This window comes from Stenella coeruleoalba (assembly GCF_951394435.1).
Source record: "Stenella coeruleoalba genome assembly, chromosome: 8".
NCBI lineage: Eukaryota > Metazoa > Chordata > Mammalia > Artiodactyla > Delphinidae > Stenella > Stenella coeruleoalba.
Window position 1 is genome coordinate 7,150,874 of NC_137154.1, and position 27,195 is coordinate 7,178,068.

The 27,195-nt window shown below is 49.5% G+C and overlaps 1 protein-coding gene across 2 annotated transcripts; it reads right to left on the reverse strand.

The window, feature by feature from the left end:
- POLA2 (DNA polymerase alpha 2, accessory subunit) lies at window positions 1-26,790 on the reverse strand. Of its 2 annotated transcripts, XM_079928465.1 has the most exons (19): window positions 25,829-26,790; window positions 25,104-25,409; window positions 21,519-21,643; window positions 20,917-21,008; window positions 20,644-20,701; window positions 17,057-17,163; window positions 14,647-14,840; window positions 13,935-14,023; window positions 12,529-12,684; window positions 11,526-11,588; window positions 10,801-10,843; window positions 7,243-7,367; window positions 6,625-6,663; window positions 5,867-5,940; window positions 2,793-2,904; window positions 2,416-2,522; window positions 1,529-1,588; window positions 1,138-1,264; window positions 1-482 (listed from the first exon to the last, which is right to left on the reverse strand). In XM_079928465.1, the coding sequence occupies exons 2-19, from the start codon at window positions 25,180-25,182 to the stop codon at window positions 333-335; spliced, it is 1,800 nt and encodes a 599-aa protein (XP_079784591.1). In that variant the 5' UTR covers window positions 25,183-25,409; window positions 25,829-26,790; the 3' UTR covers window positions 1-332. The 2 variants fall into 2 exon arrangements, with proteins under 2 accessions (XP_079784591.1, XP_079784592.1); XM_079928466.1 differs by lacking the exon at window positions 25,829-26,790 and having other exon boundaries at window positions 2,793-2,901; window positions 25,104-25,608.
- Window positions 26,791-27,195: the final 405 nt, after the last annotated feature.

Here is a 27,195-nt window from a genome sequence, read left to right on the forward strand (position 1 = left end):
GAATTTACTTTCATATCTCCAAAAGTTGTTTCTATGTCTGACTCAGTAGGAAATCGCAAAGCCTTGACCTTCCCGAGCGCACCGCGTCCACAGTCAGTTCTTGCTGGGCTCCTAGTGTCCATGAAGAAACAACAGCTTCTTCCAGAGAAGCTCGACGTGGAGTAGGGGTCCAGCTGCCCAAGGTCTTCCCGCTGGGCCCCCTGCCTGCAGCCCTGTCCTCCCCAGCTGGCTGCCCCCTCTCCTTCCATGGGTGGGATCTTGGCAGATGTCTACTCCCGGGCTCTCAGTGTCTGGGAGGCCCGCACGACGGGGGGATGACAGAGGACCGAGACTCAGATCCTGACCACCTGGGCAGCAGTACATGGGCTCCGCCTGCCCTCGGCGCCCGCGGCCCGCCTCCTAAGGTAGAGTCGGCCGAAGGTGCCCCCCACCTGCCCTTTGGTGAGGCGCCCGGGATTCACACAGACGCAGCCAAGGATGTCCTGGGGGAAGGAAAGAAAGACTGTGGATTTGGAAAGGCCAAAATCATTGGGACTGATGTGAAAAAGCTGGACTCATCTAGCGATTAGACCCTAAAGAGGACTTTATAAAATGGAAACGCAGGCCGACAGAACCATCTAAGTCAAATATGCTAATTTATTATTAGAAAACTCAGAACCTTTTGAGTCTCTGAAACAAAATAAAGAAGATGACTCGGCAGGGTGACAATAAGCTCCCAAACTTGGAGACAAACTTGATCTATTTGTTTCCCAACATGAAAAAAAGTTTACCTCTAGAGGTTGAACTGGCTCTGGTTTGGCAAGAGGGGCTTGATCAGGTGGACTCCCTGTGAGGGACCCAATCCCCGGGCAGGGCCTCAGGCGGCAGAGATGAGAGTGACCAAGAGCTGCTTGGAGGTCATCTCAGAATTCAGGAGGGGGGCAGGCAAGCCCAGGGCACCTGAGGTGGCCTCAGGTGCGAACCATGGTTTGAGGGTCTTCCTACCTGTCTCCGGCGCCCCCAGGCTGGGCTGACGGAGTGCCGTGCCCTGGGGCGGGGAGGGCAGCGAGGGGGCGCTGCTCACTTACGCACTTTACTAACATTTGTTTTCTGAGACTGGTTCTGGCGTTTCTGGGAAATGGTGGAGTTCAAACCTACCTTCACAAAGTATCTCAGCTCTGAAGGGGCTATGAAGACATCGGGGGTGACGGGCAGCTGTGCATAGGCATAGAAATTCTCATAGTCAATGGCCATGTCCTCCTGGGGAGGGTAGAGCGGGTAGTAGCTGCAGAGACAGAGAGAGACAGTCAGCGGCAGCTGATTCAGGGACCCCCCTCCCCAGATGGATTTCCTCTATGTCACTGGTTTCCACGGTTTCACAGACCGTCTCTCCCTTTCCTCTGTGTTTAGGGGACAGGACGCAGGCTTGTCATCCCAGGGTGGAGTTCCCTGGTAGTGGCCTGGGAAAGGTGTCGAGGTCAAATCTGTCAGAGCTCCCTGAGCCCTAAGCGCTCCCTTCACGGTCAGCTACTCCGTCGGGCAGGCTCACCTCCGCTGCGTCAGGATGTGCTTGAGTATTCGGCTGAACCTGTCTGAAGTTCCGGAAGAACTAGGAGAGGAAGAAAAGCAAGAAACGGAAAGTGGAACCTTGTTTATCAGTGCCTGTTTCTCCTCGGGAAGGAGTTATTAAACTAGAGAGAAGCGACGCGGCCAAGGCGTGTGACAAGAAGGTACCTCTGGGGAAGTTTAAAGACCTGCCCGCAAATGCTCGGTCTGCTGAGCAGGACACTGGGTTGAGAAGGGAAAGAGCAGGAACACCTTGCGATCAGGGCCCAGGCAGGCTATCACCAGCTCCGCATCGTGCCAGAGAACGTGGAGTCTGTGCCGGCGCGAGGCCAGCTGTAGCCGGCGTGACCCTTGCTCCTCCAACCGGAGCCAACAAACACACACCCATTCTCGCCTAGGACGCAAACTGCTCCACACTCCTTCCCATCATGGCGATGCGAGCAGTGAACCGCTGAGCCTCAGCTCAACACTTCTGGCTGTGTCTGATCCTCTGCAGGGCTACACACTGTTCTGGAAGGGGGAACACCCTGCGGGGTGAATTCACAGTCACCCTCTACAAGCAGGGACATCTTGTTTAGGTCACAAATGTGGCAAACAAAGAAAAGTAGATGAACTTCTATGACTAGAAGTTAAGTGCAAAGACAGAATGAATGTGGTCCTTCAGGGTCTCAAACACCACAGAAACAAGTGGTAACAGAAACACATGCATCCCACCGCTCCCCTTGGGTGCAGAGAAACTCAGTGGCCAAAGGCTTTGGCAGAAGGTGCTGCTCTAGGGGCTGCCCTCTCAACCCTGCCAAGCAACCCCTTGGCCAAGGACAGGACCAGGATCCAGAGGAACTGCCTGCGGGACCGAAAAACCCTTCTCACCTACTGATCTCCTCAGCCCCCATGTGGAGCAGCAGATCGGTGGATGTCAAGCCAAAGATCGTTCCATTTATGGAGAGCGTGCAGGGCTCGGACACAAACTGCACTCGCTAAAATGAGAAGGGGGGGACAGACGTTTGCACACCAAAGCTAGAAACTTCTTCCCCATGAAAATGGGGGGTCTGCAAGGGCTGGGGGGACCAGTGAAAGGGGGACCAACCCAACGGACAGTAAGTCACACGCCTGCCTGTTACAAAGAGAAGCTTAAGACGCAGGCATGTGTGCCTCAAAGGCGCCCCCGCCCTCTGCTTCCGGGACGAGTTGGGTCGCCTTCGGCACGTTGGACTCTGGCTGCCTGGTCGAGGAGGGGACGCTGGTACCTTTTTGTCCTCCCGAGGCAGGTCGGAGCAGCTGAAGGGCGGCTGTGGGTACACGGGCTCGTGGTGCACGTCTCTCAATGATGGGACGAAGATGAGGTGTGAGCCGGAGCTACTTTGCCAAAAAAAGCATCAGAACAGGAAGGAAAATGAGTGCAGCTGAGTTAGCATAGCTGGGTGACAGACTTAAAGGGTCAGAGCTGGACACAAGAGCCTACTTCCAGGGAAGAAGTTCCGAACGGAGCTCTCCCATGAAGGCGGGGTACCGTTCCCCGTGGGACACCAGGAATGAGAGACGACTTGTCCTAATTTACACACAGCCACCTGGATGGGGCTCGTGGCTCCCTCCCAGGACACGCTTTCTCCTGGCTCCGTGTGACGTTCTACTCGAGAGAGGAAGAAGACTACTGTTTCGTAGAAAAAGGGGAGAAGAAACGGAGATCTAGGAAAGCAGGAAAGACGAGGATTTGACTGAAAATCCTCAGAGCCAGATCTGAAGCCAAAGTTCTGACTCTTCACACTGTGTGAACAGACGTGGCTTTTAGGCGTCACTAGCCTCCCTGGCTGGGGGCCTCTTCCCTCGGGAGGGACCCGGCAGGCTGAGCAGATCTGGGAGGGGAAGGCACGGCAGGTTCTGGTTCGCCAAGAGCCCGCCCCGCCCACCCCTCCCGCACAGGGAATCAACGCCCTTGGTTCTTCTTTCTCAGCAGCCTGTCTTACAAAGATGAAAGAAATATCTAACTGCAACAGTAAAAGCAGAGATGACAGACATTTCCTTTGATGGAGGCAGGAGAATCTCTAGGGTTACAAGGTGTAAGTGAAGAAAAACCCCGTAACTCTAGAAGCCAACCTTTAACCTCTCCAGCCACGCAGAAGAAGAAAGGGGGAAAAAAACCTGTCCTTGGCGGGGTGGGGTCTATTGTAGAGAGGGAGAGTGTTGCTTTGGGGCGAGTTAACAGCCACCAAGAGCTCTCGCTTCCAGCGCCCCCTCTCGCTTAAGACGCAGTGGCTCCCAGAGGCAGGCACAGGCACCCGTGCAGGTACAGGGCCGTGGCTGCCTCCCACATGGGATAAAGGTGTTGGTGATGGTTGTCACACCTGTCACTTGTTTGTCAGGCCCGCTCAAAGCGCGAAGTGAGGCTTCTGCAGCGGAAATTCAGAATCTTGAGACCAAAGGCACTTTGCGAATTAGCTATAGTCCCTTTGACATTGAAAGTTAAGTCCCTGTAAGTAGCCAAGTCTATGGATTTGGGTGCTGAAGTCTGGCAGAGAGGCCGGGGGGTGACCCGAAGGGGACAGTCTGTGCTTCAGATCCCCGGGGCTCAGTCCGTGATGGACAGGAAGGCGGAGGCACGGCTGGCCGCCGTTAAGAGATGGACTTGCTCTGCTTCTGCGCAGGCTCTGGCAGAGCAACAGTTAAGGAGGAAGCGGGCCTCTGGCTCGGGGTTATAGGCTGGCTGCAGGGGGAGGGATCCGAGAGAAAATTCCAACTATGCTGAGCATTGCACAACTTCATACACCACGGTGGGGAAGGGCCTTGCAGCCGCTCCCTCCCTCAAGCTCCCCCCCCCCTGCTGGGCTCTTGCGAGGGGAGGTGCTTCCTCACTGGCTCTGGTTTTCACTGATAAATCAGCTTAATGCTCTGCGTTTCTGACCTCTCAGAATAAAAATAAATTCCCCCCAAGGGAGGGCCATTTTTATACTGTTTTGGGAAGGGTGGGGCAGCCCCTCTCCCCGAGGCACACACTGGCCTCAGATGAAAGTGCCTGGTGGTGCTGGGAGCTCACCCCCAGAGCAACAATGCCTGGTTTGTTCTTTGTTTGTAGCACTGCTGTCAATACCATACGGGGTGAGGAACCCAAAACAGAACCCCATCTCAAATCGAAAAGCACCCAGCCTGCGCAAGGGCACCGCCCCGCAGTCCCTGCCTATCCCAGAGGGGATCTGAGGGCTGATAAAACAGGGACACCAGCCCTGCTCCCGTGTTTCAGGATTTATCTCCTGAGGAGTGCTAGGGGCCTCCAGGTCTGACAAACTCATTCAGGGTCACAACAAACCTGGGAGGCAGAGGGAAGGCACCTATGTTATCTCACTTGGAGGGAGGGAGGGGCAGATCCAGCTGCAAGGCTGTCACCTGCACAATTCATGCCCCCTGACTCTGGGGCAGTTGGGGGTGTTCTTCCCCAGTCCGAGAGGCCTACGACACTGGCCCGTGCTGCTGGTACAAGAAGGTAGAGTTACAGCTAAACAAGCTAATCAAGACCTGAGATCAGGTCTCCCGGCCAAGGGGCAGAAGATTATACATCTTGTGTTAAAAACCACCTTTGTTACAGACTTACTTTTAAAAGCTTAGCCTCGGGAATGTTTGTTTTTGATGAGCTCAGCTACAGGGAGGCAGATCCCCAGAGAAGGAGATCCACCACCAAGGGCAATTTCTCTCAAACCCTGGCGCTGGAGGGAAGGGACAGGAAGCGGAGGTGTCAGCTTCCTGAAAAACTTTCTACTTCTAGCTTAGACCCTTCCTGGAATAGAGGCTTTTCTCTCAATTTAGAACTGCCCATTTCTCATCACTGCTATGACCTTTCCCAGTCTCGTCCCTAGGGTCTGGGGCAAGCATTCAAGATCCCCACCCTCGTGAGTTTCTACGATGGTTCATACAAGCCGGCGGCGCCCATGAAACGAGGGAAGCACTGACTCGGGGAAGGACTTGGGCTCACCCCAAACTCACTCACACAAGGGATTTTGTGGTGTAAGTCATCAAACACCACCCTGGGAAGATTCCCGTGGAATATGAGTTTATACAAAAGGGAGTGAGAGGAGGAAGGAAGGAAAGAGCGAGCAAGGGAAGAGCGCAAGTCTGTGTAGCCTTTTCAAGTGTGTTTATCTTTGTTTTACAAAGACGCCTCCTCACTCAGCATCTGTGCACTTGAAGTTCAAGGGTTCTATCTGATCTCTGTAGTTCAAAAGGATATAAGGATGGGAACTACCACGACTTTTGAATAGTTTCAGTTTCTTAATGAGAAGCCCTGGAGAAACTTAGGAAGCGTAAGGTTCTGCCCAGTATTTTGAACTCTGACCTTCGTGTCCCTTCGATAATCGTTCGTAGACATTGCTTGAAAACTTCTTCAAATGGGCTTGTCAGTAGACAGCTCTGCAAGAAAAGAGGAGACAGGTTTACAGGGGAGACGTTTGGCATTTATTCACTTGTTGAGCGCTTGTCAGATGACCCTGGGGGCCAGCCCCTGAGCAAGGAGCTGAAGGAGTCACAGTGGCCTCTGTGCTCCAGGAGCTGAGTCTAGCTGGGGGCAGGAAGGAGGCGGCGGAGAATCAGTCCTCCTGAAAGTGAGCCGAGGGGACGACTAGGAAGAAGAGGGTTTTGGAATCTTTTCTGTGGCAGGTAAAACCTCCTGAGACAAAGGGAAGAAATGTCCTCAGAAGGGTCATTTGTGTTTTAAATTCAAAGGATGGCAACATGATGTGGGTCATGGAGCTGAGGGTAGCAGCCAGGAAGGTACTTTCACAGGCGCACCTCCGGGACCCGCGGGCACCTGCCTCAGTCAGCACCAAGGGTCGGTCGCACACCAGGAGGACCGGGACTCGGATATCTGGATCCCCCTCCCCCAGCTTCCAAACAGCTCTGTATTCTGGTGAAATGAAGCCCTCAAATTCAGTACCTTTATTAAAAATGCCCTGTGATAATGCTTTCCTGATCAGCCACACGGATTCATTTAGGTTGTTACAGATGCAGGGTAAACTCAAAGAGACGAAAGTAACAGTGGGGGCTTGACTGAATGTGAGTATCCGGTATCTCCCCCTCCCAACCCCAGTCACTTACCTCTACCTGTTCATGCTTAGCATCCAGGAAAGGTCCAAACTGCAGATAAAGCCGCAGGGGAGAAACAAAGGTACCGAAAGAACAAATCAGAACCACACGTGTGTGAGTGCCCTCACATAGCCTCTCCTAGCAGTTGTCTGTCCAGGGTCCATCGTCCCTCCAAGGCCACCTGTACAGCCTGGGCCAGGCAGCAGCTGGGGCAGGGGCACCCAGCTAGTATCACAGGCAGAAGGACCTGACGCCTGGATGCTAGCTGTTTTGCCTCCTACAATACCGGGCTTTTTCCTTTCTCAACCCAGCAAGGGAAATCTACCTCCATGCAGTTGTATTGTGAGTTTTCAGAAGAGGTGAGCTCACAAACTGGAGTAAGAGACAGAGGTGGGGATACTGTAAAGTCAAGGCAGGGCGGCAAAACAGCTCGGGCTTTTGGATTAATTCCACGCACACCTCACCTCGCCAAAGGTGTAGGCTGAGCACTAAAAAATATTTTTAAAAAGGAGGAGAGTCCCACACTCATCCTAAAAATTTAGAACCTCATTAGACCTTTTTCTAAGACCGACCCCCCAGTTTTCCCACTGGTGCCTCCCCGGGTGAAGCTGTCCCAGGAGGGCCTCCTACCAGGATGCAGACGTCGGGCTGGTCACGGTTGATGATGGCGATCAGGTCGAGCAGGGGGTCAAATGTGATGCTGTCAGATGTGGTGTATGGCCCACAGGCCACCAGGACCATGATTTGCTCAGAATCTAAGAAAGAAAAGATTGTTAAGATGCTGATGAGAGGACGCTGGGATGGTGGGAGAAAGGACAATTAGGGAAAGATGCCACGGGACTCAATTCACTGAGAGTCTCCTTACGTGTGCAACTCCAGGAATCCAGGAGGAGCAAGGCCTCATCCTGCCCTCAAAGAACCCTCCATTGCTGGCAGAGACAGGTAAGTATGCAAACAACTAGAACTCGATAGATATTTACCAGCAGCGCACGAGTCATGGTAGGGAAGTGGGCATCTGGAGAGACTTGATCAAAGTACCATTTGCTTACATGGTTTTCCTCCCAACATTTACTTTGTGGGGTGGGGTGGGTTGGGGGTTTGGTAAATTACATATAACACAAAACTTACCATCTTAACCTTTGTTTTTGGCTGCGCTGAGAGGCTTGCGGGATCTTAGTTCCCCAGCCAGGGATTGAACCCATGCCCTTGACAGTGAAAGAGCGAATCCTAACCACTGGACTTCCAGGGGATTCCCTCTGATCTTAAGTAAACATTTCAGTGGTATTAAGTAAATTCATAATGGTGTGTAGTTATCACCACCACCCCTCTCCACAACTCTTTCTATCTCGTAAAACCGAAACTCTGTTCCCGTTCAACACCAACTCCTGCTCCCCCGGCCCCCACCCTCCCACTGTCTGTCTCTATGATTCTGACGACTCTAGGAACCTCGTCTGAGGGGAATCTTGTGGTATTTGCCTTTTTGCGACTTTGCTTACGCTTGTAAGTAGGGTGTGCCGGAAGCCAGGGCAAGGCAGGGGCCCGGATGGCCGAGATTTGAGTGCTCGGTGTGAGGGACCATCTGCTGGTGAGTGCAGCTGGAGAATCTGGTACCTCGAGGAGTCCACAATGACAGGCTGGGGTGCAAGGCTTGGGACGGGAGACTCTTGTGTGATGGGGTGCAGGGCCATTGCTTTGGGGCACCCTTTTCCTCACAGCGTCTGCTTTCCTTGTGGAGAATCAGCCTTGTCCTCCATAAGCGCCCCCCTCCACCAGGGGGGGCTGTAAATTAGGGGCACTGTCCTCCCCTAGCCAAGGAGCAGGTACGGGACCCAGCTTAAGCCATTCACACTCTCCTCTGGATTCTGGAATCTCAAGGTGAACTACCCAAGGACAGAAAAAGATTGGCGCTGACCCACCCCAGCAGAGATGCCTGGAAGAGACAGCGGGGGACTCCCTGCTACCTGGACACCTCGAGTTACTAAGCCCTAATCCGTGTCGTAAGCCTGTTCCAGCCACCTGTCCAGTCTGTGGGCTACCTGGATTTCCCCTAACAAATTCTCTTTTTATTAAGTTAGTCTGAACCTGGTTCTGTAGCTTACAACAACAAAACCCAAAGATCCCTGACCTCTTTTTTTTTTCCTTTTTTTAATTAATTAATTTTATTTTTGGCTACTTTGGGTCTTTGTTGGCCGCGCGTGCGGGTCTTTGTTGGCCACGTTGCGGCGAGCGGGGGCTACTCTTCGTTGCGGTGCGTGGGCTTCTCATTGCGGTGGCTTCTCTTGTTGTGGAGCACAGGCTCTAGGTGCACAGGCTTCAGTAGTTGTGGCGCACGGGCTCCAGAGTGCAGGCTCAGTAGTTGTGGCGCATGGCCTTAGTTGCTCCACAGCATGTGGGATCTTCCCGGACCAGGGCTCGAACCCGTGTCCCCTTCATCGGCAGGTGGATTCTTAAACACTGCGCCACCAGGGAAGTCCCCCTGACCTCTTAACAGGCAGTTTCATTAGTTTCCTATGGCTGCTGTAACAAATTACCACAAGCTTCGCGGCTTAAAACAATACACATTTATCATCTTACAGTCCTAGAGGTCAGAAGTCCTAAAATCAAGGGGTGGGCAGGGCTGCATTCCTTCTGGAGGCTCTGAGGGGAATCTGTTTTCTTGCACTCTCCAGTTTCCAGAGGCTGCCTGCAGTCCGTGGCTCATGGCCCCTCCCCCACCTTCGAAGCCAGCGGCCTAACATTTCTAATCTTTGTGACTCTCACCCTCCTGCCCTCCCTTATCAGGACCCCTGTGATTACACTGAGCTCACCTAGACAATCCCCATCTCGAGAGCCTTAACTCAGTCACACCTGCAAAGTCCCCTTTGCCATATAAAGTAATACGTTCAGGAATATATTCCAGGAATGAGGACCATTATTCACCTACCAGAGTGGCAACAACTCAACTGAGAAAGAGAATTCAAGGGGAAGCGTAACACTCGCCACACCCAGCAGTGCCGTGCTGCTGCAGGGGACAAAGCTAATGGTTCTGAGGAGCCTACAGGAGACGTCAATCCCAGGTAAACGGTGAGTGCCAGGAGGGCCAGGCTCACATCCTATTCTGTGTGTCCACACCCAGGGTGCTGTGAGCCCAGACGCTGCTCACAAACTGTCTGTTAACAACCTACTCAACTGCTCCCAAAGGCTTCCCTGGCACAGCTCAGGCTCTGGGCATTTCAGCCCTGTCTGTTTTCTTCGTTACCTGAAGTCGATCCAGTACCAGCACTCTTGCTTCCATAAACACTTATTTTCTGAGCGAATGTGCAATGTCATAAACTCCTAGATTTCGTTCCTGATTCCAGGCTGCCACTAAGAATGACCTCACACGATATTAACGTGGAGGGGGTGTTGACAATGTGCTAGTGTCAGCCATCTCCCTGCTAATCCTCAGCAGTCTTCTGCTTTGCTTACAAAAATGCTTGGAATTGTTCTGAAGCAAAGTTTATTAAAATGTTCGTCTTTTCCCATCTAGGTTAGTGACCAAATAACTCTAGGCTTTCTGAGAAATTTGCCTAATTTTTAAATACATTTTTTATTTTGGAATAACTTTAGAATTGTAGAAAAGTTCCAAACATAGTCCAGAGTTCCCATATGTACACCCTTCACCCAGCATCCGCTAATGTTAATGCTAGCATCTTATATAACTATGGTACATTTGTTGAAACTAAGGAATTAATGCTGGTATATTACTGCTAACTCCTGACTTTATTTAAATGTCACTAGTTTTCCCATTAATGTCCCCTTTCTCTTCCAGGATCTAGTCCAGGGTGTCACATGGCATTTACAGAAATTCTTTTAAAAATGGCTGCTCTTTAAAAAAATTTTTTAAATTTAAATAAATAAATAAATAGCTGTTCTTTTCCCTTTTCAAAGCTACCTTCAAATACCTGTTAAACATTAGTCTTTAAACGACAGTCCTTGTGGAGTCAGAGCACAGGCGATAACGCTGACAAAGCCATGTAGGCCCAGACCCCTGGCCTTCCACAAAGGGCCAGTGAACCCACCAATCCACAGTCGCCCTTGGAGCTCCGGCATGGTGCTCTCAAACAGCTTGTGTAGCTTCCCTGGGGCCTGAGGAACTGCGCTCCTGTACCCTTGTCCACCACCCTCCACCCGTATTGTTAGCAAAATAATGTTTGAAGCAAAGTTTACCTCCATCCTCTTCAGTGGGCTGATGGAACGGAAGAGGCACGCCCTTCAAACAGGAGAGAAGCTACGGTGAGGTTTTGCCCCCGGCACTGTCTTTGATCAGGAATGCGGTGAGCACTGAATGGTGGTGTGTTTGCGGGTGTCTTGCCCCTTGGAGCTAAAAGCCTACAGAGTTGATGGTCCTGCCATTTTTCTTTACCGAGTGGCAAAGAAACCTGGGTAGCACAAGGTCACGGCTAAACTCATAAAACACCCAGCAAAAAGCAGGAGCAAAACAGGTGCCTGTAGGATCAGGGTCCTGCTGGGCGAGGATGGGTCCTGCTACTTCTCCTCGCATCCTCTGGAAATCTGTGGAGGCCTGTTGCTAGAGCAGGGGCGGCTGAGCCACGGGCTGTGGGGCAGATCCGGCCACCGCCTGTGTTTGTGAGTAAACTTTACCAGCACACAGCACACTCGCTGGTTTACGGGTTGCCTATGGCTGCCTTTGTGCTACGATGGCAGAGCTGACATTGTGAAGAGACCATACGGCCTGCAAGAGCCTGAAATATTTACTGTCTGGCCCTTTAGGGGAACAGCTTGCGAGGCCCTGACCTAGAGGTAAGTCCCACTCTATAGACAGAGAATTGAGAAGCAAATAACTGGGCCCTTACAAAGGATGGGCTCTAGGACAGACAGAACCGCATACACTGCCTGCAGCAAACCGGGGGGGAGTGGGGGGACACCGGTACCTCGTAGAGTCTGGTGGCAACAAGTTTTCTACCAGTGGTGTTGATTCCTTCCATAACCACAACCTGAAAGACAGGCAGCAGACAGGCTTGCATCACAGGGGAGATGAACGGGAGGTCTGGAATAAGTTATACTCTGATAGAGTTAAAAGTATTGTCCAGGACTTCCCTGGTGGTGCAGTGGTTAAGAATCCACCTGCCAATGCAAGGGACATGGGTTCGAGCCCTGGTCTGGGAGGATCCCACATGCCGCGGAGCAACTAAGCCCGTGCACCACAACTACTGAGCCTGTACTCTAGAGCCCGCAAGCCAAAACTACTGAGCCCGCACACCTCAACTACTGAGACCGCACACCTCAACTACTGAGACCGCGTGCCGCAACTACTGAAGCCCGCATGCCTAGAGCCCGTGCTCCGCAGCAAGAGAAGCCCCCGCAATGAGAAGCCCGCGCACCACAAGGAAGAGTAGCCCCTGCTCGCCGCAACTAGAGAAAGCCCACACGCAGCAACGAAGACCCAACGTAGCCAGAAAAAAAAGAAGTATTGTCCAGCTACTCTCATTCTGTAATTGTAAACTTGGGGGTATTTTTCTAGAAAACAAACCAAGGGGGTTATGTTGGCGTAATAATAATTGTACTTTACATGGGTGACCTCATTTTACCTCTCCTGTGAGGTAGGAATTATCATCCCCATTTCACAGGCAAGGACACTGGTTTTGAGAGGTTAGTAATATCTCTGTAATCACCCGCCTTGTGGGGTGGAACTGGGGTTTGAACCTGGCAGCAGATCCCAGAGCTAAGGTCCGAGCATATGGGGGAAGGTTGAAATCCCTACACTGGTGTCCCCTCTTGGGCCTGAGCTCCAGCTACACCTCACGGCATCAGACGTCAAAAGCGAGGGGCAGCTGGCCAGCGACGAAACGCTCACTCTTGGAGCCACAGCCCTCTACACACACTACGGAGCAAACAAGCACGCCCGTGCCCAGTGGGAGACGCCCCTGATCTCACCTGTCCAGGAAACAGAGAATACTCTTTGAGCTCAGATAGATCCACTGGAATCTGAGCGCCTGAGGAATGCTCCCGATCTCCCTCAAGAATCACCGACTTGTGGTTCAGCTTCCCGTTGCTGTCACAGCCAATCTGGCCCAGCAGGGTGACGGGCTCCTGCCGAAGGTACACATAAGAATGACAGTCTTTGGGACAGGAGCTCAAAATCTGGTCAACGTAATGAAGAGGGACACAGACCTTTTCAAAACAACAACACACGTTTTTTTTTGTCGGGGCATCATTTTGAGCCTGAGGTGACCACAAACATCATCACTGGCTCCTTGGGGTGGAAGGACCCTTAAAAGGCATCTAGTCTGCCCACCACCTAATGCTTGAGCCCCTCTAAGTGGCTGCCTGAGCCAGAGCATCTCTAGTTAAGGGGAACTTGCCCCCTTGCCACCCCCAGCAGCCCATGCACCGCACCCCTGGATAACCGTTAACAAAAGCTCTCATTTACTGAGCTCACTAAACAGCAGGCACCGTTCTAAAGGCTTACGTGTATTAACTCATTTAATCCTCACAACAACCGAAGGTGGATGCTATTACTGCATCCATATTACAGATGAGAAAAACCAGTAACAGAAAGGTTAGATAATTTAGTCAAGGTCAAACAGTGGGAGAAGCCTGGGTTTGAAGCCCAGAAGTTCGGCTCCAGGGCCATATCCTGAACCACACACCAGAGTGCCTCTTAACAGGAAGTTCTTCGTTAAACTGAGCTGAAATTTCCCTCTCTGTGGCTTCCTCTATCCTGTTCCCACTCCCGGGGGCAAACTGAGGAAGTCTAATCTTTCCCCACGAGATTGTACATCCCAGACTCCCCTCCACTACTTCCTCCCAAATTCCCCCAAAACTTCCTTATATGACATGGTTTTGCCTATCTTCCCCAACTGGCCATTCTTCTCTGAATGCAAACACATGACAGAGGTACCATAAAGAATCTTTGAGAACACATCTCCCCTTAAAGTACGTTCTAGAGAGAAAGCACTGGTGCACGTGCCAGATTAAACTATGACATAAAGACACGATTGGCAACACTTGGTCCCTAATGACAGAGGCCAGAGAAGGGGAGAGACTGTGAGTCACCGTTTCTGGAGATCCTCACCTTGCTGCTGTCCTCATATCCTGATACTTGAATGCTTGAATCCCTCAATCTTTGTTTACAGGCAAGACTCTAATACAAGTGCAAAGGAAATGATTTTCTCTGGTCACAAAACCAGAGAGCACTTATAACCCATTTTACCAAATTCATCCCAGATAGATGTCCTAACTAGAAGGTAGACGATCAGTGAAAAGGAAGCAGGAGGCTGCTTTTTCATCGATTTAAAAAAACAATATCATTCAGGAAAGATTATTAGAATAACTCTTACTTGTGCTGTGACTAGAACAGGAGTAAAAGCCTCAATCTTGTAATGCTCCTTGAGCTCACTGCCAAGTTCTTCTATCTTACAGGTCAGAACTGAAATCCCAGAGGGCAGAAAGTGTGTTTAAGACATTTTACTTGCCAAGAAGAGAAAACATAGCACCTTGTAAAACATTAAAGTCAGTCATTTTACAGAAGCAGGAAGGGTGCCTAGGACACCGGCCAGTTCGTAACTTTCTGAAGGCCGAGCCAATTTCCCGATGTTGGGCTGCTGAGCCCGGCCTTCCATTTGGCCACAGGGGGTCACGCGGCACAATCCCAGAGTCAGTCTGGCTCCCACCCTAGCCTTCCTCTCACTCAGGTCGTCAGGGAGGTTTAGAGGAAGCCAAGCCCAACCTGGAAAGCCTTCCATTCTTCACAAGGAAGAAGCCATAAATGTCTTTGCTTCCTTTAACACTTTAATTGGCTTTCTTTACACAGTTCAAGTGGTTGTTACTGGGAAATGGTTATGTGCTTTCTCTTTAGCAAAGTGACGTGATTTGGGAGAAATACTGAGAGTTATCAGCTCATATCCTTTTACTAATAGGGGCACCCGGAGGACATCTATCAAAGGCAACCTTGAAACTTGTTCTACCAGCCTAGCTGAAGCTTTGGTACTGACTCGAGACCCTTCCGGGTGGTTTTATATCCTCCAGAATTTCAAAGAGAAAAACAATTACCTTCTCGAATGTCTGGGAGCTTCTGAAACATGGATTTGTAGCTCCCGGTTAGTGGCTCTGGATACCCCAAGACCTTCACGCTGATGTTACTGGCTCCTTCTCTCCCGGACCAAGACATCACCTGTGCTGAGCCAAAGGAGGTAACCACTTCTCCTCGGTTACTTCTCGAGCTGTATTTCTGAGAGGGAGTAGCACTAATTGGAAGCAAAAGACATTAGTGTTAGTGTGTTCATACCTAAAAGGAGAGAGGAATAGGATGAGGCTGCCTCTTGAAAATGGAGATTTGGAGGAGCGCCAGGCTGGCCTCACAGTTTATAAATCTAACCAGCTTAATGGGGTTGCACATTCTGGGCCTTTAAGGAATTCAGGAGCGAGGGGGTTGAGGAACACCAAACGTGTTCAGAGGAGTTTAGATGCAAGGACACATTTTAAAAGGTCTTCTCCTGGCTTAAAACTAAACAAAGTAAAACAAAACCCAAACTCTGAATTGATGAAAAAGCAAGTTCCGAGTACTATTTTCTTCTTACGAATTTTCAGCGTTTGTTAGAACATCATCAGAGCCTGGAACTGTGGATAAGCCAAAAGTTGCCGTGCATACACCTAAGACCTCACGACACAGTTCAAGGTAGAAACAGCAATGAAGTGAAGTTAAATGAAATGAATCAGCTTTCCCCAGTGTCTCTGCAGGTGGACGCATAACGAGTTCTGTCAGCTGGTGAACAAACACTCCCATTCTCCGAGTCTCAACGGACAAGTTCTCGTATTTCCACTCACTGACTGATAAATTCCACCTCCAAGGACACACGGGTATTGCTGATCTGCTTAGAGGACAGCGAGGTCTTCTAACCCTTTGGTCATGAACACGGCGTAGAGAGAGGTCCAATTAAAACAGGCTTCATTTAATGTTCCGAAACTCTGCAGGAACAAGTTCTGTGGGGGCACCGTTGCAATGGGTGCTACCAGTTCCTCCTTCCCAGGGAGGCTACAGAAAGCAAGCTTCATTAATTACCTCTATCTCCAATGCTGCCTCTACCTGAATAATTTAGAAGTTACTGTCATAAATTACAAAGCCAGTTTCTAATGTCAGCTTGCATTAAAAAATGGCGCGCATTAAAAAATGACTAGGCAGCACATCGCCGACTGCTCCGCGCTCCTCCCTGTGAAGCTCCATGGGGTGGGCGTTACAGCCAGCCCTTTAATGCAGGGAGTCGCTCACAGGGCGTCAGCCGTAGACAGATCTACGAGTTGCAAAGCCTTGCTTGCTGAGAGGATAGAACTGCTGTCATGGTGCCAGCACCTATGAGAACCATCTCTGTACACCACACCAACCATCTCTGTGCATCCAAAGATGCCCTTCTAAGTCTGGAAAGCTCACTTCGGAAGCCCGTTTGAGAACTCCCGAAAGCAGGAGTGGACCACACTAAAGTCAAATCGTCCCTCAGAATCCAACCACCGTTCAGCTTGAATGACGGCTATCACCTCCTTTCTTTTCTTTTTTTAATATTTTTTGGCCATGACGCGTGGCTTGCGGGATCTTAGTTCCCCGACCAGGGATTGAACCCAGGACCACGGCAGTGAAAGCACTGAGTCCTAACCACTGGACCGCCAGGGAATTCCCTATCATCTCCTTTCTAATGTGACAGGGCTAGAAAGTCTTAAGCTCTGCTCCGTCTAGAAGAAGTGACTCCTAGCAGCCAAGTGTTTCCCTAGCTGGTTAACATCACTGTTCCTCTGCCTCATCCTGATGTGGCAGCGCCTTTCTCCTCCTCAGTAGAGCTCTCGTCTATGGAATTCTCTCACATAAGACATGTCATTTATGGATTTCCAAAAGTCACATGTGATCGTTGTGGATTTATGTGCAGAGGTGGCAGCAGGGATAAAATACCAATTAAGCTGGTGTAGATTCCCAGTGACAAGAAAACTCTCAGAAACTAATTGTAACCCGAGTGAGGGACAAAGAACAGGTTACGCAACATTATGAACAAAGATACGTGCTTTTCTTTTTTAAAAATAAATACTTCAGATAAAAAAAAAAAAACCCCAACAACACACGAACTAACAGAAGCAGGTGGAAACCTATTTGCCTCTACTGGCAAGACTCAAAGGCCTCCCAACTTCTGAATAGACAGGTTGTTTTCAGTAGAAGATATCAGTTCCTGATCTAGGAAATGAGCCACAGAAAAGCAGGTAGAAAGTGAGTTCCCTTAATTACCGTAAGAAACAGTAATTTTCCACACAGGACAAGAGAGCAGGGAGGGCAGAGAGCCATAGGCTTTCCAGCCAGCTCACTGCAGAGGTAACAGTCCACTCATATTCATTCAGTCATGCTGTAGTGTCAGCCGCCACTAGAAACCAGAGAAAGGCAAGGGCAGGCCTGCTGTTGGGCAGCTGAATTAATTATGAGCCATACCTTGGAGAGAAACTTGATGGTGACAGGAGCTGATGGGGGCTTCGAGTAGACACACTCCTTTTTGTGAGGGGGGTTTCCGGAGTGGTGATAGCTCGCTTCTGAGAACCCTAGAAACAAAAGAGGAAAAGAGCCCAGTCACTCTAGATCCAGGCTGCTAATTAAGTGTACAGTTCCTTAGGAAGAAAGGGAGGACGGTGCCCGAATGAAGGGCACAGATAGGATAGGGTTGGTTTTCTTCTTAAGGCCCCATTTTCCAAGTATAATCTCAGAGAGAAATCCTCGTCAACTGTAACCCAGTATTCATCAGTATCATGTCTCCATTTGGGAGGCAATTATGAAACAAACGCCAACATTCCCCAAAAACGATTGCCAAGCAGGCGATCTGTCCTCTCAAATCACTCGCGTGTTCACTTTCCTTCCCCACCTCTCTTTGCTTTACAACAGCTGTGAGTTTTGCTATGCATACGGTTCTGACCTGCGTGGACACATTTTCCTGACAAGGGATGGGACCATGTTACTATTTATTTTGGCAAAGTCTACCACGCATTTTCAAAATTAAAGAAGGGAGTGACTCCAGGCAGATAACGAGTGAGCTCATACTTGGAGAGGACTTAGCAAATGCCTCACTGATGGTCACTTCTGTTTTCTGGGTTTTGCTCATCAAGAATCCAGAGATACCCAGAGCAGAGGGTGAAACCCCCAAATCCCGAGATCCATTGTTCCCCAGAGTCTGGGACGACCAACTGTGGCTGAGGAATGACAAAATCCTTGCCTGGACGGCAACCAGGCGGCCAGCTAGTCTGCAGACATTCCCCTATCCTTGGGCTCCTCCTGGCTGCAGGTTTAAGTTATGCCACCAAAGCTGCCTACAGGGGTGACGACGAACAGATGGGAGAGAAAGGATTCAAAACCACCATTAAGGAGCTGGAATGGAAACTAGATTTTAAAAAGACCCTTATGCTACCACCCTTATACAAGAGCCATTTAAAAATATTCCTTCCTAGGGCTTCCCAGGTGGCGCAGTGGTTGAGAGTCCGCCTGCTGATGCAGGGGACACGGGTTTGTGCCCCGGTCTGGGAGGATCCCACATGCCACGGAGCGGCTGGGCCCGTGAGCCATGGCCGCTGGGCCTGCACGTCCGGAGCCTGTGCTCCGCAACGGGAGAGGCTGCAACAGTGAGAGGCGTGCCGCAAAAAATAAATAAATAAATAATAAAAATATTCCTTCCTAGTATTTCAATATTTTTCCAATTAAAAAAATCCTAATAGTTGTAATCTTATTTTGAATATGAACCTTCACTTAAGTAATACATACACTGAATTTTTTGCTCTATATTAATTATGAGCATTTTCCCACATTGTCACAATCTTCATCCTTTTTAGTAGCTGTGTTGATTGAACTGATATACAATAATTTACTTAACTACTTCTCTATTTCTGGGTGCATTTGTAATTTCTGGTGACTATAAATAATGCTGAGATGCCCATTTTCACACACACAGCTTTTCCTAGAATTTGGATTTGTCTTTTTGTTTTGTTTTTTTTTTGCGGTACGCGGGCCTCTCACTGTTGTGGCCTCTCCCGTTGCGGAGCACAGGCTCCGTACGCGCAGGCTCAACAGCCATGGTTCACGGGCCCAGCTGCTCCGCGGCATGTGGGATCTTCCCGGACCGGGGCACGAACCCGTGTCCCCTGCATCGGCACGCGGACTCTCAACCACTGCGCCACCAGGGAAGCCCTGGATTATTTTTTTAGGGGAGACTCTTACTAGGGACGATTATTGGGCCATAGGATGGTAAAGATTTTATGGTTTTGATATATTTTCTCAAACTACTTCCCCCAAAGACCCTTCAATATACAGTGGGCTACAGAACTCTAGGTCTCCCAGGACATGGACAGAGGATGGGACTCTGGGAGAGAGCAGAGCCTCGTGGCTCTCATCCTCAGACCTTGCGGTGAAACCTGATTGTGTCAGCAAACCAGCTCCAGCTACGCTCCTTGGGGGTGCGCTCCCTCTAACCAAGCTCAGGAGACTCACTAATACTACGTGCCAGTTCATTCACCTGTAATGAGAAATACCGAGGGACCACAGTCTCACATCCTGGGGTGAGCATATCCTCACACCACACAGGAACCCAAATTGTAGCCAAGGATGCCAGCTTATTCACTTATTAGAATCATAATGCCGACATCATGGGAACTTCAGATCCTCAGGCGAATGCATCTCTCCCTGGCAGGAAGGACATGTGGAGAGCCAAGATTTATGGTGAGCATGGGAGCAAAAGTGTAGCTGTCAATTGCACAAGCCAAATATTTAATGGTGACAAGCTAAGACCACTGACATATTCACCTCTGTAACAGGGGCACCGCTGCCCCTAAGATCTGACACGGGCACTGTTTGGGTGGGAAAGGCCAAGGCTTGGCTCTGACTCTGTCATCATGCTGCCACTGATGTCTGACAGTTTCTGTGTGATGGGCACGGTTCTAAGCATTTTTCCTGTTTCTAGCCCAGCCCCATTCTGCCTCTCCTCTGAGCTTCAGACACATATTTCAAATTGTTTGCTCATTTCAACCCAACTCTCTCAGCTCTGATTCCAGGGTCACAAATTTTAATCCGTGACTGAGCCTCTTAGGTACTTTTGTAGCAGGAATGGGGTGTCCTTGATATGGTATTTCAGCCATCAGAAGGGTGTATACGTCAACAGTAAATTAAGTAAATTGGCATCTGACTTATGCATCAGTCTACTGAGAGCTGAATTACCATGAGTCAGTCCTGCAGAACACTGTGAACATTTTCGCTTTCTTGCTCTGGACAGGCGCACCTAAACTATTCACCTCCTTTCTTACAATGTAATTTACTTTGAAAGATTAAGGCTTACTCCCTGGTTAAGGATTTCCACAAACATATTTTCTATAAAGAGTAACTACTATTGATATTACTGAATACATTGCTTTGGGCTTGGCGCTTTACACATTCATTTAATTTTCAAGCCCTCTGAGATAGGAGATATTATCGGCGCTGGCTGCCAGCTTCTTGAGGGCAGAGCACACCCAAACCTGTTTCATTCACCAGTTCACCCAGTGCCTGGCATATAGTAGCTGCTCAATAAGTGAATGAATGGATCCTGATTTTAAAGGAAAGGAAAAGGCAGCTCAGAGAGATAAAAGCAACTCACTCAAGGTCACCGAGGTCTCTGACTCAGGCATGGAGGGCAATGCTTTTCCACTGCCCTACTCCACCTCTCACACTGGGGTCCAACACCCAAGTCGGATCATTCAGTTACAGTCCACTTGATACAAAATTAGGCAACCATTAAAAAAGAGTAATTATGGAGAAATTGCATTTATAAAAATTTTATGATATGATAACTGAAGAAAGCAGGACAACCATGTGTCCACGAGGACTGCCATCATGCATAAACATCTATGCATGTGATCGGAAAGGAAGATGCATAAGTGGAAGTAGAGCAGGAAACTGTATGAGTGGTGAATTTTCTCCCTTAGAACTTCAAACGCTGTGCTGATATTTTTAGACTAAAGAAAAAAATGCTGTGTGTAGAATGCAATTTCCAAACACGGCACACGCACCTTAGAGGGTGTGGTGTAAGCATTCAAGAGGGTCTCCTCTTCCTCCTCCACTTCAATCCTAAGAACACTGGTTAAGAGAAACAATAAACTTCCACCCAAAATCTAAGGCAAGCGTTGATCAAATAAGAAATCTGAGTATTAGTTACATTTGTTGCTTGTTTCTAAAATTATACATGCAACAGATAAGAATAATGCAATGACAACAATAACAATAGATAAATGATGAAATACAGTATGTGGTTTGATGCAAAGGCCTTGATCAGAAAAGGATACAGCTCTTGTATGGAAACGATGTCTCTGGCTCCCGCATGCCCACTGTCCTTGGAGGCACTGAGCCTGGCTTTGGACAATCTTTTGCTCAGAAACTGAGGAAGAAAAGATAATGAATATATTATTCCATAGTCAAGTAATAGAGGAGGCGTTCCCCACAGCCATGAGGTAATAATGGGCATTTGAAACATAATCAAAGATATAAAATTCCTCAAAGGAAGAATGCAGAAGATGCACAAGACCAAAAATTAAAGACTTCACCTGTGACTGTTTCCCTATAACACATAGCAGTTCTAATATTAACACCAATTATTTGTTGAAGACAGTTTTAGGTGATTTACATCCATTCTCATTTCATTCAATAACCATAAAAAGTACAGATCAAGAGAACCACTGAGAGGAGAGGAAACTGAGGCTCGGAGCCATTAGGTTAGTTGGTCCAAGCTCACACTGGGACTGAAATCCAGGCCCGACTCCAAAGCCCACACTCTTCTCAATACAGTGCACTGTCTCCCGACTGAGTAGACACGGAGAGTTACGTTATCAGTTCGCCTACAGTTTGTTCTTTTTTCTTCTCTTTTCTTTTTTTTTTAGTTTGTTCTTACCTCATGCTCAAAAGAGTTTAGGGTCTCTGAGGTGAGGCAGTCTTTACGTGTGCTGGTGCAGAAGGCTATAAGCTCGCCAGCCATTCCCTCCTCATTCTGTCCATACAGAACACACAGCTCTATCACTGCAGGGGGAAATTAGACACGTAAGAACTTAGTTCATTGCTTGCAGCTTTCATCTTGAAAAGTGAAAATAATCCTCTACTTAAATTCAATCAAAATTTATTCAGCACCTACTAGGGACAGGCACTGTTCGAGGCCCAAGGACACAGCAGTGAACAAAAAGAGACGCACCCTTGTCCTTAACGCAGCTCACTATGGAGGGGAAACAGAAAACAAATAAGTAGGGCTTCCCTGGTGGCTCAGTTGTTGGGAATCTGCCTGCCAATGCAGGGGACATGAGTTCAAGCCCTGGTCTGGGAAGATCCCACATGCCACGGAGCAACTAAGCCCGTGTAACACAACTACTGAGCCCGCGTGCCACAACTACTGAGCCTGCACTCTAGAGCCCGCGCGCCACAACTACTGAGCCCACATGCCAGAACTACTGAAGCCCGCGCGCCTAGAGCCCCTGCTCCTCAACAAGAGAAGCCACCACAATGAGAAGCCCGTGTACCGCAACTAGAGAAAGCCCGCGTTCAGCAACAAAGACCCAATGCAGCCAAAAATAAATAATTTTAAAAAAATGAAAAAATAAAACAAATAAGTAAAAGACATACGTTAGACAATTAAATGTGCTTTGTAGGAAAATAAAGCTTGGACAGGGGTGGGGGAGTGGGGGGAGGGGCTGGCAATTAAAAAAAAATTTTTTTCCCTGCGCCACCAGGGAAGCCCTGGCTGGCAATTTTAAACCCAGTGATTAGGGAAGGCTTCATTGAGGAGGTGACTTTTTTTCTTTTTTTGCGGTACGCAGGCCTCTCATTGTTGGGGCCTCTCCCATAGCGGAGCACAGGCTCCGGACGTGCAGGCTCAGCGGCCATGGCTCACGGGCCCAGCTGCTCCGCAGCATGTGGGATCTTCCCGGACCAGGGCACGAACCCGTGTCCCCTGCATCGGCAGGCGGACTCTCAACCACTGCGCCACCAGGGAAGCCCGAGGAGGTGACATTTGAGTAAGGACTTGAAGGAAGTAAAGGAGCGAGTCAGACAGTGTTGAGGGGAAGAGCTTTCAGGCAAAGATCCTGAGGGAGAAGCAAGATCGGTAAGGCCTCTGGGGCTGGGATGCACTGAGGAAGGAGGCGACAGAAGATGAGTTGAAAGGATGAAGGGGGTGCAGACCGTTGGCCACTGTAATTATTGAGCAAGCCAAGAAATCACCAGAGGGTTTGAACAGAGCAGTAACACGATCTGACTTCCACTCAACAGGGTCACCCTGGCTGCTGTGTTAAGCAGACTGAAGGGGACAAGGGCAGAATCAGGGGGACCAATTAAGAGAACCATGGCAAAGTCCAGGTGAGAGATGATGGTGGCTTGGATCAAGGTGGTGGCAGTGGACGAGGGGGAGAAGTGGTTGGACTCTAGGTGGGAAACGCTTTGAAGGTAAAGCCAGTGGGATTTGCTGACTGGATATGGGGTGTGAAGAGAGAAAGGCGACAAGGATGATGCTGTGGGTTTAGCCTGAGCACCTGGAAGGGGGCAGTTAACTGAGCTGGGGAGACAGCAGGAGGAACTATGAGGAGAGGAAGCAGGAGCTTAGCTTTAGACACGTGGAGTTTAGATGCCAATGAGACATCCAGCTGGAGACATCTAGGAGGCAGACCAGCCCGCAGATCAGGCAAAAGGTCTGGGCTGAGATATAATTTGGAAGTCATCAGCAAACACATGAATGTAAACCCAGGAGACCAGGTGAGATCACCAAGAAGCCGAGTGCATCTCGGGGCTCAGGATGCGGCTGAATCCGCAAAGGCTGAGAGGAGGTGACACGCATGGTAGAGAACACCTGGGAGGAGCATCCAAGCAGCTATGAGAAAAAACGTGTTTTAAAGGAGAGGACACGATAAATGGCATCAAATGCTGCTATTCATCCAAACGAAGACTGAAAATGCATCCCTGGCTTTAGGTGAAGGTCGTCGGTGACCTTGAGAGGAGCAATTTCAGTGAAGTGGTGGGGATGAAAAAGCTGACTGAAGTGGGCTTAAAGAGGAAAAATTTGAAGAACAGGTAATCCTGAGGAGGAGGTTTGTTGTAATTGGGAGAAGATAACTGGAGTGGGAAGGCGGGACAATGGAGTATTTAAACGGAGGGAGTCTAAGAGTCACATTCCTAGGCTATTAGGAAAAAAAACCTTATAGAGAGAAAAACGGAAAATAAGGGGAGAATTATTAGAGTGATGTCCTTGAGGAGGAGAAGGAATGGGATTTAGGACTCAGGTGGAGCATGTGGCTTTTGCCAGGAATATGGAGAATTTATTTACTGTAATGGGAGGAGGCAAGGAATATGGCACAGACACAGGTCAGTGGGAAGAAGTAATGGGGGTAGCTTAAAGAAGTTTTCTAATTCCTTCTATTCTCAGCAAAACAGGAAGTAAGTTCGTCGGCTGAGAGTGAGAGTGGGACAGAAGGTCGTTAAAGGCGCGGCAGGTGACGAATAATCATAGGAGACTCAGGGTGAACAGACCAGGGAAATATGGTATGACTGTCAGGCAATATTAAAGTCCCAGCGAGGTTAGCAATTATGAATACCAAGTCTAGAATTCCAACAGCACTGCCAATGTAGTCCTACATGAGATGGAAGCCTTTATAAATTCTCTTGTTTCGATTTCAGGCTCACCAAATAAATTTCTGACTATGATTGGCTTTCTCATTCAAGTCTCCTGTTAGGAAGAGAATGCCCTGGAGATAAAAACTTGGAGTATTCTGGTCTCTCATAAATTACCACGTTTGCATCCTGGTTTTATATATTAAAAAAGTTCAATATGCTGATGAATGATTAAGGCAGGTGCACAATCACCCTGCTTCTAAAACTGAGACTGTCCACACCTCCAAAGACTTTGCTTCCAACAACTCCTTACACTGCCCCAGACCCTGACCGATACGATGGACCAATACAACGCAGCACCAGACTCGGGCACAGGAGACCTGGTTCACAGACCAGCTCAGGCAATTAACTCTCCTTATTTGTTTCTCCATCTGTAAACAGCTGAGAAGCTCCTTAAAGTTCCTTCCAAAGCTAAAATTCAATTTTAGGAACCCACCTCAAAGGACTCATATTTGCACAGACCACCAACAGTTTTGATGAGAAGTGATGCTTCAGCAGAAGTTTAGGTGTAGGCTGGAAAGGGAGGAGCCAGGAATAAAAAGCTACTTTTCAAAACCCCAACATCTCTTGCTTTGTTATTGAGCTTTAAGCATTTTCCAAACTCGGTGAGACTGCGCCGATTTAAAATCCCTCTTCATATTCTTATTTTTGATTTGGGAATCCACGCAGTACCCTGTGAGCGTTTCACAGTCCTCACATCCCAAACCTCAATACTCAGTTTAACTCATCTCACAAACACGGAGAAGCCCCATCTAGGGGAGGTGAACCTCGGAACCGAGCGGGAGCGTGAACCTGGGCTGGGGGTCCAGGGAGGGGGCAAGGGACTCACACTTCTCAACCACAGCCTCCTCGCATTCTAGGCCGAAGATCTCCAACTCCTCCACCAAGAGCTGGGCGGACACGGCCATGATGACCCAGGAGGAGGGCCGGGGCCGGGCCCACCCAGCTCCGACCTGACGCCAAGAAACCCACAGGCGTGGAGATCGATGAGCAGGACGAGCTCCCTCTGATCCTTTCACCCTCCGAGGGACCGAGACGGAGAGTGACCAAATGGCCCAAGACCTCAGGCCGTCGGAAGGCCCCAGCCGTCAGTCACGGAGAAACACGTTTTCTTTTTCTTGAAGCCCCCAAACGCCTGAAGGAAGAGAGCAGAAATCTTGAGAAGTCGTTCTCCTGGGGAGAACGTCCAGCTTCCTAAAAGCCACCACTGAACATCTCAAGACGGGATTAGAGCTGAGCAGCCCGGAAAAACCCGCCAAATGCTTTGTATGCCGCCCGCATGCGCGAGACCCGGGTTCAACCCCACCCCTTCCCCTCTGCTTCCTGTTCCCAGTTCCCGGACTATACGCGCGCACGCGCATCCGAGGGCGCGTGCGCACAAACGCATGCGCGCCCGCTCGCGCGCCCGCGCCTGGCGGTCGGCCCGCCCTACGGCGGCTGCGCAGTTATCCCCGGGCGCGAAAGCAAGGCCTGGGCGCACAAAAACCGGGCGCGAAAGCAAGGCCTGGGCGCACAAAAACCCGGACTCCCGGAACCGAAACCGCGGTTCTGCACCAGCCGCCGATGCCTTGACTTCCGGGCTTCGCGAAACTCCGTGACGTATGTTCGTCACCCTTTCGTTCCGTGCCTTGGTGCGCAGGCGCTGTCGTGTATATGCCCTTAAATGTCCCATTTTGTGCCCAACGCGGGAGAGGACGGGCTTGTCGTCCCTCTGTGTCTCCTGCTTCATGTCTGCACTCCGTGTGACTTCGTTAGGGAATCTGGTTGCCATGGTTATCGTCATGGTTACCACCGTGGTCCCAGCCACAGCGATAGGTCAGTTTTCTGGATCTGGAGCATTTCAGTGGAAAGAGGTGGAAAGGTAACAGAAGTGATTTGGTTTTGGGCATATCAAGTTTGGGTGCCTTTGGAATTTCCAGGTAGAGGTTCCCATTAGGCGACTGGAAGCTTGGGAGTGAAGATGGGTCCCTGAGGGGGAGAGAGTTCAGAGGTAAAATGAGAAGAGGGTCTTCCCCCGAAATATCTCCTAATTCTTTGACCCAAAATCTCCACTGACTCAGCTTAGATAAAATAACCTTGGGCATCATACTTGACTAATGGGATGGTAGATGGGTAGAGTCTCTAGAAAACTTTGGCGGTGTATGTCAGGAGCCTTAAAAATGTTCATCCGCCTTGACTCAGCATTTCTTATCCTAAGAAAACCAGCCGAAATTCAAAGTTTTATGAGCAAAGATGCTCTTCGTTTTTTAATTTACGATAAAAAAGTACAATTAAAAAATGGAAACAGCATCCAAAGGTAGGAGAGTATAGGGTATCACTACAGCAGTGATTCTCACGACTGCACTAAAGAGACCAAAGACTTTTAGCGGGCACATGAGATGTGGGAGGAAGAGCCAGGCAGAGCCCTGTCTTGGCCTCAGTCCAGCCGTGTGAAACAGGGGGTAGTCTGCATACTAACCACAGTTGGGGGAGGGCTGGAGAGGGAAAACCACCTTACATTCCCCTAAGGCTTCTTACTGGTGGGTACCAAGGGCAGAGGGTGGGAGCAGTCTACCTGGGTATGGGCAGTAGAGCGTATATTTGTTTTCTATTGCTATGTAATAATTTATCACAAATTTAGTGGCATAAAACAACATTCGTTTATTAGCCCACAGATCTGTAGGTCAGAAGTCTGGGCACAGCATGTCTGGGTTCTCAGTAAGGCTGAAATCAAAGTGTCAGTTAAGTTGCATTCTTTTCTAGAGGTTTCTTCTACCAGCCAGAGACACTGCTTTTAATGGGCTCATGTTATTAGGTTAGGACCACATTGATAATGTCACTTTCTTAAGGTCAACTGATTTGGGGACATAACTACATCTGCAGAATCCCTTTATAGCATGTGAAGAGGGCACTGTTCCAACAGGAAAAGACATTGGCCCAAT

What these genes read in the sequence shown, in the direction of transcription:
- POLA2 (XM_079928465.1), bottom strand. Translation starts at nt 25,182, where the DNA reads ATGGCCGTGTCCGCCCAGCTCTTGGTGGAGGAGTTGGAGATCTTCGGC. An exon ending in CTTACACCACACCCTCTAAG is followed by an intron (nt 17,164 to 20,643) that starts GTGCGTGTGCCG and finishes TTTTGTTTCTAG; the next exon opens with GGTTCTCAGAAGCGAGCTAT. An exon ending in ATTATCGAAGGGACACGAAG is followed by an intron (nt 2,905 to 5,866) that starts GTCAGAGTTCAA and finishes TTTTTGGCAAAG; the next exon opens with TAGCTCCGGCTCACACCTCA.